This window comes from Zootoca vivipara, chromosome 8 (assembly GCF_963506605.1).
Source record: "Zootoca vivipara chromosome 8, rZooViv1.1, whole genome shotgun sequence".
Taxonomy (NCBI): Eukaryota; Metazoa; Chordata; class Lepidosauria; order Squamata; family Lacertidae; genus Zootoca; species Zootoca vivipara.
In genome coordinates this window covers 40,207,716-40,227,876 of record NC_083283.1, presented here as the reverse complement: position 1 = coordinate 40,227,876, position 20,161 = coordinate 40,207,716, and the positions used below count along the sequence as shown (strand labels likewise).

At 41.5% G+C, this 20,161-nt stretch overlaps 1 protein-coding gene across 4 annotated transcripts in view; it reads left to right on the top strand.

Moving 5' to 3' along the window:
- SPIDR (scaffold protein involved in DNA repair) overlaps window positions 1–19,336 on the top strand; it is a 170,876-nt gene extending 151,540 nt beyond the window's left edge. For all 4 annotated transcript variants that reach the window (XM_035126455.2, XM_035126454.2, XM_035126458.2 and 1 more), the window contains 6 exons: window positions 8,899–9,097; window positions 10,854–11,006; window positions 14,143–14,236; window positions 15,931–16,045; window positions 17,403–17,456; window positions 18,208–19,336. In XM_035126455.2, coding sequence (XP_034982346.2) covers window positions 8,899–9,097; window positions 10,854–11,006; window positions 14,143–14,236; window positions 15,931–16,045; window positions 17,403–17,456; window positions 18,208–18,339 — 747 coding nt within the window. In that variant the 3' untranslated portion in view covers window positions 18,340–19,336. The remainder of the gene's footprint in view (window positions 1–8,898; window positions 9,098–10,853; window positions 11,007–14,142; window positions 14,237–15,930; window positions 16,046–17,402; window positions 17,457–18,207) is intronic.
- Window positions 19,337–20,161: the final 825 nt, after the last annotated feature.

Here is a 20,161-nt window from a genome sequence, read left to right as displayed (position 1 = left end):
ACTAACAAAACATTTCTGTTTAAATATAACTGGTCCAAACTCACTCACTCCCTCCCCCCCTCTCTCTATATATACAGTGGTACCTCTACTTACGAATTTAATGCGTTCCGAATGCACATTTGTAAGTCGAAAAAATGTGTAAGTCGAATCCTATAAGAATGCATTGGGAGAAAAAATTCGTAAGTCGAAGCAACCCTATCTAAAAATTCATAAGTAGAAAAAATCCTATCTAAACCGCATCCAAGATGGCGGACGGAGCTCCGTTCGTAAGTAGAAACATTTGTAAGTAGAGTTATTCGTAAGCAGAGGTACCACTGTATATATATATGGCACCTCTCTCTTTCTTAGTCCTTTTTGGATATCATTTCCCAACCTGGAGCAGGAGGATTCTGTTTCTGGTTTAGTGGAAAGGAGACAGAATTGATCCAAATTCTTTGAGAGCACATACATTTGCACTGTTTAAAACAAACAGCAGGTAACTGATGCCATTCAATAACAATCAGAATAACAGATTTCTACAGTTCCTATCAGTCCCACCCAGCGTAACCAATGGTCAGAGATGCTGAATGTTGCAGTTCAACAACATCTGGAGGCACCACATTGGCTGTCCCTGATTACCTATGATGTGGTTCTGCCTCACGGGGATTTGGCTTGACTGCCAGCTGTCTATAGAGCAGAAATGGGTAACCCGTTGGGGTCCAGTTAACCACAGAACGGAGCGCTGGAGCAGGTGGACCTTTGGCATCATCCAACAGGCCCTCCTTACATTCTTATATTAACCTGTGCCCCTTCAGCTGTTATTAGATTTCAGCCTCTTTCTGCCCTAGTCAGCAAGGTCAGGGATGATGGAAGCTGTAGTCCAGTAATATCAGGAGGGAGGGCCACAATACCGTGTTCCTGGTATAGAGAAAGAGGTTTACCACAGTATTTGCGGTTCAGCTAAAAGTATATATACAGGTCGTAGGGATTAAAAAATAGGTGAAAGGTGGGTGTTACCTGCAGGGACCCTAACCTGTATTGAAAAAGATTGGGGAAGCATCGGCAAAAGGTGGATGACGAGTGCTGCAGGTGGGAGGTTAAAGCACTTTCCCCAACAGTCCCAGGCACTTGAGGAGTGCATGCAGGCCAGGGGTTGTCGACCTGTGAGAAGTTTTTACTGTGATATGAATTGGGGCATTTGCTATTGCTGTCACCAGAAACTACTCTAAGATGCATAAATATGACATCAGATTTATATTTGGGGAACGAAACAAGCACTGTTATATAATTATAGGAGGGATGACTAAAGTTCCTACACCTAAAAATTTCATTACAAAAACTGCATACGACTGAGCCATATTTCATCTGCCCCTCCCTCTGTCCCTTAACAATCCAGGCATGTTGTTGTTTTTCTCTTCTTCTGCAATAGTCCTGTTCTAAGCAAAATCTGCTCTTATTCCCTTATGGGGTACACAAGAGCCTTATTGGGTTCTCCATCGGTCGGAGAATATACAGTGGTACCTCGGTTTATGAACACAATTGGTTCCGGAAGTCTGTTCATAAACCGAAGTGTTCATAAACCGAAGCAAACTTTCCCATTGAAAGTAATGGAAAGTGGATTAATCCGTTCCAGAAGATGAAAAACACCCCCTAAAACAGCAATTTAATCCCCCCCCCCTCACACGTTTCTTGGCCTTTCCTGGCCCTGGGGCTTCGGGCAGCCAAGCGTCTTTGGCGCGACAATGCAGCAGCAGGGCGATAAGGCTGAGGCTCTTCGCCTCGCAAGGTCCCTCTCCCCTCAGTTCTCCTTGTTTGGAGTGGCGGTGGCGGCCTTCTCGGTGGGTTCCGGGCTCCCCTCGCCCTCTCCTCCGCTGCACCGGAGTTCCACTGAGCACATTGCCCTAGGCCACGGGGCTCTGGGGCTGCTCCCGGCCAACGGCCGGGTGCCGATGGTCGGGCGCTCTGGCTCCGATCCCGGGCTTGTGCGTTCGCCGGGGGTGTGTGATGACCCCTGAACTGAGCCACTGGGCTCCCCAAGCTCCCCTACCTCTCGTGGGATGGCGGCGGCGGACTCCGCGGCTCGAGGCCACTCGGGGGAAGTGCTCCCGACATCCAGCAATCCACCTCTCGTGGGGCGGCGGCAAACTCCGCGGCTCGAGGGCGCTGGGGGGAAGCGCTCCCAACATCCAGCAAAGCAGCCGGCGTGTCCGCGCCCCCCGAGGGGCCCCGAGTCGCGGAGTCCGCCACCGCTCGTGCGGTCGCCGGGGCTGTTCGGGGGGCGCGGACACGCCGGCTGCTTTGCTGGATGTTGGGAGCGCTTCCCCCCAGCGGCCTCGAGCCGCGGAGTTCACCACCGCCCCACGAGAGGTGCGGGAGCTCAGGGAACCCAGGGCTCAGTTGAGGGGTCGCCACCCCTCCCCCGGCGACCGCACGAGCGGTGGCGGACTCCGCAACTCAGGGCTGCTCGGGGGAAGCACTCCCGACATCCAGCAAAGAAGCCGGCGTGTCCACGCCCCCGAGCAGCCCCAGCGACCGCACGAGCAGTGGCGGACTCCGCGACTCGGGGGCGCGGACACGCCGGCTGCTTTGCTGGATGTCGGGAGCGCTTCCCCCCAGGGGCCTCGATCCGCGGAGTTCGCCGCCGCCCCACGAGAGGTGGATTGCTGGATGTGGCGGCGGCGGCGGCGAACTCCGCGGCTCGAGGCCGCTCGGGGGAAGCGCTCCCGACATCCAGCAAAGCAGCCGGCATGTCCGCGCCCTCCAAGCGGCCCCGAGCTGCGGAGTCCGCCGCCGCCATCCCACGAGAAGTGGGGGAGCTTGGGGAGCCCAGTGGCTCAGTTGAGGGGTCGTCACACCCCCCCCCCGGCGAATGCACAAGCCCGGGATCGGAGCCAGAGCGCCCGACCATCGGCACCCGGCCATTGGCCGGGAGGAGCCCCAGAGCCCCGTGGCCTAGGGCAACATGCTCAGTGGAACTCCGGTGCACCGGAGGAGAGGGCGAGGGGAGCCTGGAACCCGCCGAGAAGGCCGCCACCGCCACTCCAAACAAGAAGAACTGAGGGGAGAGGGACCTTGCGAGGCACATCCTCGCGCCAAGGACGCTTGGCTGCCCGAAGCCCCAGGGCCAGGAAAGGCCCAGAAACGTGTGAGTGGGGGGGAGGGAGAGGCCTTGGGAGTGCTTCCGAAGCTGCGGAAGGCTCTGGGCCTTCGCGGAGCCATAAGAGTGCCTCCGCAGCTGCGGCCCAGTCTTCAGGCCTTCGCGGAGGCCTCCGTAGGCCTTGGACACCTCGGTTTACTTACTTCTGGGTTACAGTCGTTCGTAAACCGAAAGTTCGTAAACCGAGGTGTTCGTAAACCGAGGTTCCACTGTATAACAGAGGCCAACCAGAGAAGTTTGAGAAGCAAAGCCTTTATTTGCTGTTGCAACAGGGTCCTTCCCCTCACGCAGGAGAACAAGGAAGGAACCCAGAACAAAAGAGAACCTCCACTTTTATCAGTTTCCCCATCACCAAGAAACGCCCCCCAATACATCATTCCTACACCACAGCTATGTAATCAATACCTCACAAAAAAGGAGGGTTCAAGGTAGAAATCTGAGCACTTTTGACACCTCTCCTAGTCCTCCTATCACCCCTCCCAGGTGTGAATTCCTAAACACAAAGAGAAATTAACATTTTATAAGAGTTGATCACTGTCTTTTGTTCAGAGGAGTCTTCCATTGTGAATGAGATACCACTGACAGCGAATTATGGCTCCCAGGTTGCTAGTCATGTGGAAATGTGCGCATATGCTGATCCTTAAGCCTTCCTTAAGGCAGGGTTGAGTCCAAGCGGGAAGGGTGCAGGTCTCTGGAGTGGAGCAGAGGCGAAGGTGGTGTTGCGAGGGATTCTGGGTAACTGCAGCTGTCAGGTTCGGTCACCCCTCTCTGTTCATTAGTAATGGTGTCCTGCAACCCCCCCAATATTATTTTATAACAGTCCTATAAGTCCTGGTGTTTTCCCCTCACTTAACATTTCTATATTAGATAGTGGGCACTTGCTGGTGGGGGTGGGTGGGAGGTTTTGTAGCTGCAGTACAGAGCAACCCTGCCAATGGATGTAGTTCTACAATGCTAGCAAAACATATTTGACGTTTCTGATTGGGTGGCTAACAATGCATAAAAATATATTTAAAATGGCCCATTAAATTAAAATCCAGTTAAACATTAACAAAATCTGAAACCTTTCATTTTGGATGTAACTCTAGAAAGTTCAGGTAAATTATTAGAAATAAAGATAGCCAAACTTAGGCTGAGTCCCTTTCTTTTAACTTAAGCGATGCATGATTGTCTTAAAGCCATTATATGTTATTGAAGGGCCAAATCCAAAGATTGAATTGGTCTTTTTAATAATAGAAAATTGTTTTTTTTAAAAATATATTACGTGTTACCCAACAAAATAATTGTTGGCAAGTCACATGCCCTAACATTGCTTCAAACTGGTTGTGCTCTGCTCTCACATAAATTTGTATGCCTTCTGGATACATGGGCCTCACATTTGGAGGGAGTTAACATCCAGAGACTCAAGACACCAGCAAGTTCTGTTTAAATTGGTTTCCACTTCTAATTTCAGCTCAATATTTACTGGATGCTTCCTTATCGCTGGGCAGATATGTTGAAAAGATATCATAGCAGGCATTGCCAAACTTCGGCCCTCCAGATGTTTTGGACTACAATTCCCATCTTCCCCGACCACTGGTCCTGTTAGCTAGGGATCATGGGAGTTGTAGGCCAAAACATCTGGAGGGCCGTAGTTTGGGGGTGCCTGTATTATAGCTACTCAAGTAATTCACCTCAGATGTCTTTAATAAGTGATGATTCTAGATATAGTGTTTTATAGCCACAATTCAGTGTTTAAATCTTCAAGAATGATTTTAAAGAACCAAAAGAGTTTGATTTTGCAGCTGTGAAGATATGGTAAGTTCCTTTTTTATCTTCACAGCTGCAAAATCAAACTCTTTTGGTTCTTTCAGATCATTCTTGTAGATTTAAACACTGAATCTTTTGTAAACATTTTGGAAACAAAATGCCATGGCTGAAACTTGTTTACTGCTTCAGTCTATGCTTGTAAAGATTTGTCCTTCGCACAAGTCTAGTGCATCATAAAATATGAAGGTGAAGACCTTGGCTTAGTTTGGTTTTCTCTTGTTAACTAACTTTTTCAGAACACACACACAGAAAGAGAGAGAAACCCCTGTATGAACCCTGTATGAATTTATGCATTTTATTTATAAAATAAGTTTTGTGCTTAACAATGATAGATCTTTTTTTTTAATCACCAGTATTGTTCAGTATAACTCTTTGAACTAGAATTCTCCAGGACTTCACTTAATGTGATGTGAGAAATGGAAACATGGCCATTTTTATTATTACTATTCAAAATAAGTATTATGGTGCAAAAGGAAAATAAGGAAATATATTCCATCTGTGCTTGGGGGAGCTGTACTGTCACATAACTCAATCCTGCTGCTGTTTTGTCTGTTTTGTCCTTTCTGTTCAGAACAAATTGACACAGAAACAGAAAGATGATGGTATTAAAATGATTTATTCTTATTTACTTTTTGGCTGACTGTCCCATTGGTCAGAATCTAAAGGTTAGAGTTTCAAATTTCTAATGTCTCTCCATGTGATTCTTTTTTAAAAACAAAAACAAAAAAACTGAGTCTTTCAATTAACTCTTAAAATCTGTAGCCATGGAAAGTAAGTTCTGGGTATGAAATATAAAGGGTTTTTTTAAAAAAGAAAAATAGCAAAACTGAATTTAATAAATTGCAGTATCTTTAGCCAAATATTTTGTCACTCATATTTTCCAACCTCTCTGCTATGCAGCTATTAAATAAATCATTAGATGGGTATATGTATGTATGTATGCGTATATATATATAAGTGAAGACATCTGAATGAAACCTTAACTCTACAACTTCCAGAGTGGTAGGAATATCAACAAAAAGGAGGCAAAATGATATTATTGTGTCACTTTAAGAACTAATCAACTTATTATGGCCACCAAAGCATTTGCCACAATATTTTTTTAGCCTTTTAAAGTGCTGCAAAGCTGTTTGTTGTTTCCCAGACAATATTGTTTTTTCTTTAAAAGTTCAAATACTTCATTGTAACAAGCTGCAAATGAGAGAGAGAAAATAAAACAACATTATATGCTTTTACCTATAACTTTTTCTTTAAAAGTTCAAATACTTCATTGTAACAAGCTGCAAATGAGAGAGAGAAAATAAAACAACATTATATGCTTTTACCTATATATATATGGGGTTTTTCAGTATATCTAGTATACTCCTTGGTTCCTAAAAGAGTCCAAAGGCAGCTATAAGGTTTTTTGAATAGTATCAGACTTGTATTGTGGAGGCTTGGGTTCAAATCCCCACTCAATCATGAAGCTCATTGGGTAGCCTATCTCTCAGCCTAACCTGTCCTATGGAGAATGGTCGAGCTGGGGAACCATGTTTTCCTTGTAGGAAATATAGGGTATGAATTCAGGGAATAGTACTGTATGACTGTTTTTGCCATTAGCACTGATGCCATAAGACCAAAGAGCTTCTCAAGTGTTCATTTATATTTTGGGTTAAAATAAATAAATCATTAACTGCACTGATATCTTCAGTCTGAAACATTATGTAAACACTTTTGGTAGTATTATGTAGATGCTTACAAGACCCCATTTTGCACAAACAGTGGAGACATTTAGGGTTAATGTCCCAGAAGGCTTTTTGTTCTAGTGGAGGTTTCTGTGAACAGAAGTGGGGGAAAGGCAAAGTTCACTGATTCCCCCTTTCTCCTGAATCTCCCTGTACGACTTCTAACACTACTCCAAAGGGCTCTGAAGCAGATTATAATTTTTTTTAGTGGGTGGGGTGGGGGGATTTGGGGAACTACAAAAGGAAGAGATAACCAGTGAAAATCTTCTCCCCACGCCTTCTATTCATGGAAGCAGCTGCTAGAGATAGGAGCCTTCCTTCCATGATTGGATTCAGCCCTTAGGCAGTTTAGTGATAAACATGGAAAAGTTATAAAAACTACAGACAAAGTTAATCCAAATTACATTAGCTATATATTTTTCCAGTAAAATAATTAAATGTCCTAATTTTGAGCTGGAACTTCTTCCAGTGTCAACCCAAAAGGTAGTCACTTTTACTATGATTTCATTTGTTTTTGTATCCTTTACCTTTAGCTTGTTTTCCCCACTGTTCTGAGCAGGATATTTATGTTGTTTGGGTAGATGTATTTGTTTCTCCCATTATCTTTTATGAATCATCTGGTTTAAATGCATCCTTGAAAAATGTTGACATTTATCCAAGAGGAAAGATTCTAGGTTCATACCAACTGCAGTTTTTACCAAGGAAGTGGAGCATATTACGCAGCTTAATAATAATGCTTCTGGTGTTTTTCTTATTCAGAGAAGAAAAATGTAAATTTGTAGATTGAACTAGGTCAAAGTCATAATCTGACATCATGAATGAGAAGTGCTTTTTTTAGTTGATTAGTAAAGAAATGTTCAGGCAATAGGCTTGAAAGCCCTAGTGCAGGCAAGGAAAACATTACAAGGAAACTTATTTCATTTACCGGTAGGAGCTGCTTCCTATGAAGCATCTTGAAGCGATTTCACACTATGTGGACCATTGTGGCACCCTCAAGAATAACAAATGTATTATGATGTAAGCTTTTATGGGCTACAGCCCACTTTATCAGAAGCATAAAGTTTTGTCCTGAGTTTTAGGTATGCTGGGCAGGGGGAAATTGTAGACAGTGAGGGCAAAAGGTAATGAAAGGCAGGCAAATACAGTTGGTGATAATTATGTTAACAGTGGTCATGCACATTGATAACATTGACATCCTGAAATTCCAAAGCCAATCAATACATGTAGCGTGCTTTTCTAAAAAAAAATCATTTGTCCCAATTCATTCTACAAGTGATGGCCTTGAACTTCTTCATGGATTGTAATTCACTGGTTTCAAGTTGCAGACTACCCCTCTGGGAAATGAAAATGTTTATCCTTCCGTCTTATCTGCCAGTTTAACTGCTGAGGTTTATGCTACAACAGTTAAGCAGTAATCTGTGGCAAGGCAAGATTCATGCAGTTCTGTTCCATAGGCAGGGTCAAATTTAGGTTTGATGAAGCCGTAAGCTACTGAAGGTAATGGAATCCTTTATATAGCAGACGGGGCCCATAAGAGCCTACACAACACAAAACACCATTGCTGTATTTTATTTGTTTTTTATCTTATATATTTTTTAAGATATATAAGATCTTATATATCTTATATTATTTGTTTTTTATCTTATTTATTTTATTTTATTTGTTTTTTATCTTATATATTTTTTGTGGGCCCCTAAGCTATAGCTAGTTTAGTTTATACGTAAATCCGGCACTGTCCATAGGACTTCAAACAACTACAGTTTATTGCAATCATTTGCTGGTTCAAGGTTGTATAATAGCTTTGGGTGTGAAAGCAAATGCAGTCCTTTTGTTAGTATAGTACCGGTAATGCCACATAAGGACTTCCCTGGAGTCTGAAGGCAGTAGTGGTAGTAATTGATGCTGTCCCTATGCATACAGTGATACTTTGAGTCTTAAAAATAAAATTAAAAAATATTGGTTTTCAAAATAGAGAATTACAGACATGCTGTGAGTCTTATACTCAGTCCTTTGCTGTACTATTGTGACACAACAAAACATAGAACCAAGATCTATGTCACGTTAAGTATTATAATTCAGCCCTCAGAATTAAAGGTTTAAATGCTACCCTGCTGAACTGTGGATTATACCCACTAAACTGATTAATAGTTTTGATCTAATCCTGGAGAGAAAAAGTAATGCTTTGTTAAATTTTAATTTATTACTTGTGCTTTTTCTTTCAAATTCTAGGTAACAGGCAACACTCCTTCAACCCAAAGGCAATTTTGGCTGTTTGTGACTACTTTCTCCCTGCAAAGTGGGGCTGGAACTCCAAAAACTCTGCCAGTTTCTATTGCTTCATCATGTGTGATCAGTGTAGAAATACTGGAGGCACTGAAGAGCACATCCCCATGTGCAGTTTTCTTCAAAGATGCTCTATGTGGAAATGGTAAGCTCCAGCACAAGTGGAGACAGATAAATCTTAAATAAGATTCATAAGCTTCCTCGTGCCATTGCAGATTGCAGCCTAATGAGTGTCTAGGGTGGCTCCTACTGCTGTCTGCAATTGACTTCCCACAAGGGTGGTATACTAATTTAATAAATAAATATGATCTGTCTACACCAGTGAGCATGGCACAATGCTGTAAATGGGGCCATTTGTAGCCATTCACTGTAATTCTTGGATGCCATTTTTATGTTTTTTAATTATTGCTAAAATGCTTTTCTTACTCTCTTTTTCAACAACCACCCCACTGTGATGGGGTGAAAGAAAGAAAAACCAGCGATGTAGCTGCATGCTGCACCTTAAACCTAGTGTGTAATTTGGCCCTAAAAGATGCAGTGCAAAAGAAAAAAAGGATGAGAAGGAAAGAGACAAAGTAAGTGAACTCAGGCACAAGTTCACAAAACAGCAGAGTAGTTATAATGACCTGCTGGAATGGAAAGCAAACAAAACTGGTCTCACAGCAGATTCAATGGAGTCGCCTTGATTTCTTTTTCTCCCTCTGCCACATTCTGATGGAATGGATGCTGGCATGTGAAGGAAGGAGCGATTTGCTCAGTGGAATTGGTATATCAATAGAATAAATGGAGTGCTCCTGTTTCTCATTCCTGCCTCTACTTTAGCCTCTTGATGTAGCATTGTTATACATAGCAAGTTGTTGTTGGGATACATTTATGTATATGTAATCAAGATACGTTTGCCAAAGTGAGAGTTATGTCTTGCACACCACATTAGTGTAGTTATTGAAAATGCAATTGAAAGAATGATGCACTGGTGTGAGATGAGATATCTTGTCTACTTTGATCAACTACTTACGGTACATTGTCAGTTTCATTTTTGTTATATCCCACCTTTTATTCAAGAAGCTCAAAGTGGTATACCTGGTTCTCCCCCTCCCCATTTAATCCCCACAACAACACTATAAAGAAGGTTAGGACGAGAAGCTGTGACTGGCCCAAGGTCACCCAGCCAACTTTGAGGCCAAGTGGGGATTTGAACCCTGATCTCCCAGGTCCTAGTCCACCCCTCTAACCACTACTGTGGTCCCTCCTGTGGTCCTCTTAATACTGTACAGTGTCCAATAATGACCATTGTCCCTTTGTTCCCACCTAGTATTGCTAACATAGTATCAATGGTTTTGCTGGGGGGAATTAGAATTGGATTGTGCTCATGCCTAGGGTAAGTTTTTCATTAGATGATTATGACCTTTGGTCATTGTGAACCTCTGTTGTGTTTGAGCCACTGACCTACTTACAAAAGACTCCTTTCATGCATCCAGACCCATTGAATCATCCATGTGACACTCCGCTGAGCAAAGGTTTGGCTCTCCTGCTTTTGGGAGCAAAGTGCAACATGCCTAGCCTCAGAACAGCTTGGCACCACCATGAGAGAGAGAGAGAGAGAGAGAGAGAGAGAGAGAGAGAGAGAGAGAGAGAGAGAGAGAGAGAGAGAGAGATCTCACAAGCAATCCCAAGCCAATTAGATTTTCTCCCCTTTAATAGTTGACACATATGATAATTTGGACTGGAAGGCGCTTTAGCAAGAGCATAGCATGTGCTTCATTTCAGAGTTTGTGAGTAAAGTGGACCAAATCAAGCTCTGTAAAAGACTGGCTGGGAATGTTGTCTTTATTGGCCCAGACAATTAACATGGTCACCTTTTTCCTTGTTACTGTAACATATCAAAATGTCTTTGTTGGCAGGTAGGATTATTTGCATTGAACGTACCGTTCTCTTGTTACAAAGGCCCCTTTTGTATAAGGCTGTTGGTGCTGACATCACTGAACTGACTGGTCCTGTCAAACTAGATGAGCTGGATTCTGCAACCCAAGTAAATTCCATTTGTACTGTAAGAGGTTAGTACAACTTTTCCCAAAGCAAAAGTTGATCAGTCTTTCTTGCCTATTGGAAACCTTAATTTCATTGTGTTTTATCTTGCCCTTGCTCCAAAAAGCTTGGGGCAGTTTGCATGGCTTCTCCCCATCTTAAATTTCCAGCAACCCTGTGATGCATGTTAGGTGGGAGTGTATGTGATAGGCTCAGGATTGCCTAGCATCACTTCATAGTTCATCACTTCATAGTTTTGTTGAGATTTTAAACCAGGTCCCCCTCAGTCCTAGTCCAACTTTTTAGCACTACAATTCACTAGTACTTTTTAGGTGGTGTATGAAATAATAAAACAGCAATGAAAAATAGTGTGTGCTATTAGGATAACTTGAAATATACCCCACTGTAGTTCTTTAAAAGGTAAAGCGGCCCCTGACCATTAGGTCCAGTCACAAACGACTCTGGGGTTGTGGCACTCATCTCGCTTTCCTAGCCGAGGGATCTGGTGTACAGCTTCCGGGTCATGTGGCCAGCATGACTAAGCTGCTTCTGGCGAACCAGAGCAGCACACGGAAACACCGTTTACCTTCCCGCCAGAGCAGTACCTATTTTTCTACTTGCACTTCATGTTTTTGAACTGCTAGGTTGGCAGGAGCAGGGACCGAGCAATGGGAGCTCACCCTGTCACGGGGATTCAAACCACTGACCTTCTGATCAGCAGTTTAAACCTTGGCTTAGTCACCAGTGTGATGGAGCAGCTAAAGTGCTTGGCTTGGGTCAGAGTTCAAATCCGTGCTCAGGAATTCAGCTTACTTAGGGAGTGGGGTTTGGTGACCTCATTATGTCACCAAACATAATGTTATCTCATTATGTCATCTCAGAGGTATTACTTATTTGACAGGATCAATGCAAGGATAAGTTTGGGAAAACCAATATATGCCAGCGAGTTCCCTAGAGGGAAAGTGAGATGCAAATATGACCAATCTGCTGCACTTAATCTATTGATACTTCTCACTGTGGTTCAGGCTTTCCTTGAGAACTACTACTTTTTTTATATATAATATCAGTTGGAAATAGCTGTCAATCTTAAAATGTTTCAGAATTTCCTAAGATTGGATATGAAGGAACAAAAAGTCTTACATGGCTACTTTCCCCCTTTTTTTCACTTTAAATAAAGTGTTCCAGCCTTGCTACTCCAGTATACATGACTTTGCCAGTTTTGATTCTCCAACATTTTAGTTTACCATCAACTTAAGTGCTTCTTACTCAACATAACAAGGATTACTAGGTGATAGGCCTTTGACATATACACTGTAGGCTTGGCAACTGTAATCCCTTTACTTGCAGGTGTCCCGAGATTATCCATTTGTATGTTTTGCTCACAAACAGTGCTACATGCTTAATGTTTACTGCTTGGATCAACAAATCGCCATTGTTCTAAATCTTTTTACTATCCTTCCCATAAAATACCCAATTTATTTGCTTTATAATACTTGGCAACAATGCTTAGCGATCCAGAATATCTCTCTGACCTTCGGTTCCCTAATGTTTCTAGTCACGTATGTCAGTATTTTTTAGCGGATTCAGTTTTCAATTATGTGGATATAAATAAAAAGTTAGTCCCGGTTTTAGACCATTGTAAATGTTTTAAGAAAACTATCTTATCTGTTGATATTCCACACCCATCCCTCTGGCATTTCCCAGATATAGGATTGAAACCATTGTGACTAAGAACATTTGCTCTCTAATGCGGAAATGTAGAATACTGACACAATTTTAAAAAGCTGTTAGGAGAGAACATAATAAAAGCCCATCTATTCTCGCATACTGTTCTCACAGTGGCCAGCCTAATGCTTATGAGAAGCATGCAAGCAGGACACAAACACAACAGTTGTCTATCATTACTAGTATTCAGAAACATACTTCTAGTTACAGGTAGGTAGCCGTGTTGGTCTGAGTCGAAGCAAAATAAAAAAATTCCTTCAGTAGCACCTTAAAGACCAACTAAGTTTATATTTTGGTATGAGCTTTCGTGTGCATGCACACTTCTTCACACTTCTTCTTGGTATCTGAAGAAGTGTGCATGCACACGAAAGCTCATACCAAAATATAAACTTAGTTGGTCTTTAAGGTGCTACTGAAGGAATTTTTTTATTTTGCTCAGAAACATACTGTTACAGATTTGGGGTACTAGATTCTATTAGTTTATAGTAGAAATTAATGAATGCCAGGATCTAGCTAATATTTGGAGTATTGAAGGGAAGATTCCAGCCCAATGGAAAATACAGGCTAAACTTCCTTTCGAATCCTCACCTGGGATCGAGACATTAACATGACAAAAGGTGGTGATGGCCCATATTGGAGAGAGGAATCCTTGGGCGTGGGCAGACAGAGGTTGCCAAGATATGTGTGTGAGGGGTGATGGGAAAAAAAGTGTATTTAGTAAGGTGTTCTGGGAACAAGAAGGAAGAACAAAAACAGAACCATTCTGTCAGGCTAGCTGGGAGCGATGCGTTGGACTCCAATGCTGCATTGCCATGGGGAACAAGCCCCTCTTGAGATGACCGTGCTGTAAGAGCAGGACTCCCAAACAGAAGTGTTAAATATGTAAATAAATCATATTTCTTAAAGCTATGACAATCTCCGCCTCATCTTGATTCTCAGAGGAACACAGACCCTGGGTGAGCGCCTGGAAATTCCCCAGATTCCCTCTACCACTCAACAGGGATAGGAGTGGCACACAACCTCTGTAACAATGTTGTTTCTGATACTGGAAGTAGTACAGTACACAGCCATAATGAATTGTAGCCAATGGAAGCTTTATTCTCCATAAATTTGCCTACTTTTCTTTTTAAGCTGCCCAAGTTGGTGGCCATCGCTACATCTTCTGGTAGTGCATCCCCAATTTGTGTATGAAAACATGTGAATTGAATGGCGTTTGAAAAATGCTTTCTAGAGGTTGTGAAGCTAATCTAAAGGTATTTTAAAAAATGAAACAGGTTGCCATATACCTGAAATCTCCCCCCCCCCTTTATTAAAAAATGCTTAATTTCAGCAGAGAAAGGGGAGCCATACTATAACAAGCCAAGAGTTTTGGTCACCTCTGACTGAGGCTTGTGTCAATGGATATTAAGCCTGTGGAAACATTTCCTTTCTTTTTTCCAGGCACTGTTGCTGGTGTTAATGAAAGAACTGCTTTCTCATGGCCTACGTGTAACAGATGTGGCAATGGGAAAGTAGAGCAGCGTCCACAAGACAGGTAAGAACAAGCTTGTGCCAACTGACATACAGATAAGGGCAGTCCTATTGGGCGCTGTATATTTGGAGTCTCAGCCTTTTGACAGAGTGCATTGCCAAAGGCTGTAAGGAAATTTAGAAGTCAAGGGATAAGAGAAAAGTTCCCTCAGTGTAGTGTTGGGCAATTTGTGGCCTTACCAAATTTTGATCAAGATGTTACAAAGGTGTTTCTATTTAATTTCATCCAGTGGATTAAAAGTTGCGGTACAGAGATATATCTCATATTTTAATGTTACATCCCTCTGGGTTTTTTTTAAATATAATTACCCCGCCAATTGTTTCTCAAAGAAGCATCAGATTACTTGGATGTGAGTCTTCTCCGTATAGGCAGTGTGCCCATATATAGAAGACTTCCCACTATGCTTTCTTTCCTCCTTCCCAATGCACATGCAAGCATAAGTGGACATTACAGAGAGTGGGAGTTTTGTTTATGTCTCCTATAGTTTCTGTCCATCTCCTTCCCTCCGCTTGATCAAATAACACAAGCTCTGGCCCTCAGGAAGAGAGGAATGGATGGGGAATGTGAAGGGGGCAAAGCATGGCTCTATTAAACCCTCTGCACATGGACACTGATTGGGCCCGCATGGAGTTGTGTCGTTTTATAGAACTGAATAGCATGAAGAAAGTAAATAGGAAATACTGTATCTCCTAAGACATTTTGTTCTCTTCGCCATCCAATAAAATTGATTGGCAGTATATTTGGGAGAGACGAAAAGTACTATTTCGTGCATGCAGCACATAACATTTGTAATTCAATGCACAGGATGCCATTTTATAGGGTTAGACAGAACCAGAGGGAATGGATCTGTCAATCGTTGCTGTAACTAAGAACAAAACCTGTATCTCTAGGAATATTGCTGGGAACAAACAACACAGGATGGATTTCTCATAATCTGCTCCTTGTTCACAATGTATTCCATCAGGCTGCAGCATACGGTGGCATGGAAAGTAGGGCTCCGCCATCAGCTCTGCTGAGAGACCAGGTCCACGGAGCTTCTCCTTTTGGAGTTGTTTCCATTTTGGCTGGATATTACGTTACCTGAAGAATTGGTGCCTGCGTTGTTTGCCTGTATCTTCTTCATCCTCTCCCCTCCCCCCTTTTGTCCTCACGTGTCTTTTAGATTGTAAGCCTGTGGGCAGGGAACAGCTTGTTTTTAGAAATCTTATGTAAGCCACTCTGGGAGCTTTTTTGGCAAAAGAGCAAGTTAAAAAAAAGATATAAAAACAAATAACCCCTGAACAAAATCTCCTAAGGACATTACTGCTGGAATATTGGAATAAAATAGCAGGGTAGGATTGAGGGGTACATAACTCTGCTGCTGCTTCCTCATGCATGTGCCTTCTTAATCAGTTTTCCCTTAAACTGGGTTAATTTTGGTCTTCAAGCCTTGCTGGGGGGGGGGAGCATGGGGGGATAATTGGTGAGTATGGAAAGGTTAAGCTCCCCTCTTACCCCTGTTCTCCCTTTCAGATTCCTTCTTCCCTGGCATTAGCATTATGAAGAGAACATGGGGGAAGATAGCTTTTAGTTCTCCCAGCTAATGATCAAAATTCACATCAAGAAGGCTGATTTTGCTCACTTTGAAACTGTCAAAGGAATAAAGAAAAATGAGGTGCTGGATGCATATATAACATAGACCTTTTCCTGTATTTCAGAGGCTTGCTGTACTGCAACCAATGTTGTGATGCCATAACTTCACCAGTTCTCAAGATGCACCTGGAAGTCTTTCTGCACTGCCAGTCCAGACCACTATGCGTAGTAAAAGTAAAGGTATGAGAAGAATAAAGTACAGGTTATAGGACTTGTTTATGTCCTTTAAAAATACAGCTTAATAAACATATATAAGCTGTTTAACATAAAAGTAATAACAATATGACATTCAGTAAAATTTGACACATCAAACCAAGTTGGTAATGGGCACTCGAAGAAGCCACTGAGCTCACCTTGATCTGTCTTCACAGTGATGGATCTAGGAGCACTCCCAAACTACTGTATGTACCTGCTCTTTCAGAGGGAGTGCAGCCCAGTTCTTGGGGACCACCTATCCACAGGGTCTCTGTCTTGACAGGACTGAGTTGCAGTTGATGAGCTATCATCCAACCCATGACTGCATCCAAGCACTGGTTGGGGACACGCACAGACTCTACTAATTCAGATGTTACAGAGAAATAGGATTGTACTGAGACTTGTGCGCCAATTTCTGGAATGAAATAGCATTTCATGAACAACCTTACCTGAAGAAAGATATTCTTTAATTGCAGTGCTCAGAGCCCTTTTTTATGTGACATTTATAATGTAGATGAACTTGGTTGATATGTAAAGAGTTATGGGTAGATTGCCATGTGGAGTGATCTGCCTTAGAATTTGGACTACAGGACCTTCAGAAACAAATGGATCACATGCTCCTTTGTTAGTCCGTATTTCTAGATAAATACTTCCAAGTATATATGGACCAAGGACTAGTATTTATGGCAAGGTTTGGTAACCTTCAACCCTCCACATGTTGTTTGTCTCCAACTCCTGGCCAGCATGGGCCAATGGTCAGGGATAATGGAAGTTGTATTCCAACATCTGGAGGCTCACACATTAGCCACCCTTGCCCAATGGGAGAACGGACAAGAATTTAAAGCTCTGCCCCAATGTTATTATTCATTTGTATCATGATGACTCAGGGCAGGCTACAATGTGTCTTTATCTTTCACTCTGACTTCACAAAGTTGTTTATGAGGCTAAGATGAGATAGAGCTGCTTCCCCAAGGCCACCTATTGAATTTCAAGATTTAACAAAGTTTTGAGTTTGTCAGCTATGTCCTGTTGAATCATAAATCCACTGGGCAACTCTTTTCTAAAAATAATATTTCTGCAATAATTTCTAAGGTCTTAAATGTGGGTAAATTTCTTTGAGGGTTTTTACTGGGATCGTGATCATGTTACGTAGCATACAACAACTTGTTGGAAACTTAGACCTTAAGGGACATAAGCTGATTTCTGTTTGGCTTTATCATAATCAAGAGGACAGATCATTATAGGCATACAATTTTAACTTTTACTAAATACTGTTGTTGTTTTATGTGGCCAAATAAAATTTAAACATGATCCTTTTCTTTATTTCCATGTGTTATATTAGCTGCTGCAAAATACAATTTCTTCACTCCTGGAGTCCTCCCCTTCTGAGAATGGGGTATGTATACTTAAAAACACATTGAAACATCATTCTAGCTGTAAAGGGGTGACATTTAAAAGTGGGCTGAGTCACATGAAGGTGCAATAAACATGGGCAATTGATAATGGTTTAAGTTTATTTGAAGCATCAATAAAAACAACCGTCTCTGTAGAAAACACAAATATTACCGGTAATTGATTCACCTCTTGGTCTAAAGATCCATTCTATTGGATGCTTGGAATGTTCCCTAGAGGCAGTTTGATTTTCACTTAAATTGAACACACAGACAGAACAATTATGTACATGTCTACTCAGAATTAAGTCCTATTGCATTCAGTGGGACTTACTCCCAGGGAAGTGTATATACCGTATGATTAGCTAGCCTGATTAAGCAAATTTTTTTGAGATACTGTATCACATTTTAATTCACGTTTTTTATCAAAGTGATTGTTTTTCAAACCCATTAGGAATGTAATAATAATAATAATAATAATAATAATAATAATAATAATAATAATAATAATATCCACCTGCCCTTCACACTTGACCAAGGCTAGTTACAACAATTAAAACATGATCTTAAAAGCAGTTGAAAACTACTTGCAGTTGCAAAAATGGGGTGTGTGCATGCTACTTTTCTTTTTGAGCAAGAAAAAACAATAAATTTTACTTTGGATATCACCTTCCACTGAGTATATTTCAGCTGTTTGGTGACTGGGACAAAATGTACAAGATTGTTTGTTTTAATGAATGTGCTTTATCATTACAGAGTTATGAAGTGAAGAGTGTGCTGGGAAAAGAGGTGGGGTTTTTATATTGTTATGTTCAGACTGTAACCAGCCACCCAACTAGCTGTGTTGGATTGGAAGAAATTGTTCTCCCAGATGCAGGAAGAAACTAAAGGAAATACCGTCTGCTACTCTGTCTATGAACTTTGTAATATAGTTATTTATGGACTATTCTTGTATATAATGTGCAATGCAGACATGATAAATACTGCATTTTTAAAAGAGGTTACTCTGAAAATAAACTGCTGATTTTTTTAACGTGGACATTGGGCATGTGCCAGGCAATATTAAGCATGTTCAGGTTCCATTGATTTCCATGAGCGAAGGTAAATGGGTGTGCTTTTACATCTGCCATTGAAAGCAGTGAAACTTGCAAATGCTTAATTGTGATGGGGCTTTTTCGTATGTTTTTTTTGGTAATCCATAAGTAATTTTTGGAGCACTGAAGCGAAATGTATTTTTCTAACAATTGTCTTGATCTGTAAGGTATTTTTTGTAACGGGTTTCACAAGCTATCCTCCCCACCTCCCCCAGTAGCTGTAAAAGTCAATTATGCATGTTTGAAGAGGTATTTTAAAAAACATTCTTATCTATACATTTTAACATAAACTCTGCCTCCAGTAACATATGTTCTAATGAAGCTTTCCTGAATGGTATATGCATTGAAACAGTGTGTCTAATATTACATGGAGTAATGCTGATCTATATTTGTTACAAAAATTGATTAAATAAAAAGGAGTTAAATAAGTCTTTTTTTCTGCCGAGTGATGAAGGGTGTCGAGGGCATGTGTACAGCATTAACCATCATCTAAATATAAATACTGAACTGTTGTATCTTTAAAACAAATTCACATAAATGGGCTATATAGTTCATAAAAACTAAAGAACAGTGGCTTCAGAATAGTTTCTAACCATATCAGATATATTGTGATTATAAACATACACATATACCAATGACAAACTTAGTTGGTATATACACATAAATAGTATTTCTCTAAGGAATGTCAACAATTTTTGCACCAAACAAAATAAAATAGTTACAAGTAGGTAGCTGTGTTGGTCTGACGTAATCAAAACAAAATTTAAAAAAATTCCTTCCAGCAGCACTTTAGAGGCCAACTTATGACAAACTTAGTTGGTCTCTAAGGTGCTGCTGGAAGGAATTTTATTTTGTTTCAAAATAAAATAGTTTGCTTTAAACTGTTTTTAATTGGACTTGAAATGTTTTAACCCAACCTGAGTAAAGGGCAGGTGCTGGTGGTAATATGTTAATAATACCACAATCCTACAAATGTCAGGTGAAATCCTTGGGACAGCTGGACTTTCGTGATAGTTGTGATACTAAGTCCTATATGTGTATGAACTGCCTTTTGCAGAGAACAGGGAACTCCCTGCATACATTCGCATACACAGGTGCTGAATTTCTGTATTGGAGGTGGAGAGAGAGATAATATATTGGGATCTTGAATCCTAAGCATGCATACTTCAGGATTGTTTTTTAATTATCAAATTCCAAAATTTTCAGAACAGTGCCTAGAGACTTCAAGTTTGTGCCCACCTATTTGTAATTCTAAAATGAGCAATCGTTCTGCCTTATTTGTGGCTTTTAGCCAAGCAGTATGAAATCTAGGTCATGCAAATTTTCTGTGGGCAACAAAAAGAAACTGGCTCATGTTTTTATTGTTTTTAGCAGTGGAAAGGGGGTTTCCTTGATGGACAGAAAGGTTGGATGTAAATGTTTTAAATGCCACCCTCTTGTGATGAAGCTGCAGCTATGCACGTTGCTGTGCACTTGGAAGCTATCACCGTATGATTTTCCAATGCCGTGCACACACACTGAACAAAATGCATGTGTGTGGTCATTGTGTATGACTATTTGGATACAGATTGCACAGCAGTTCCTAAAGGTGCTTTCTATGCCGGAGCTGTTAACGT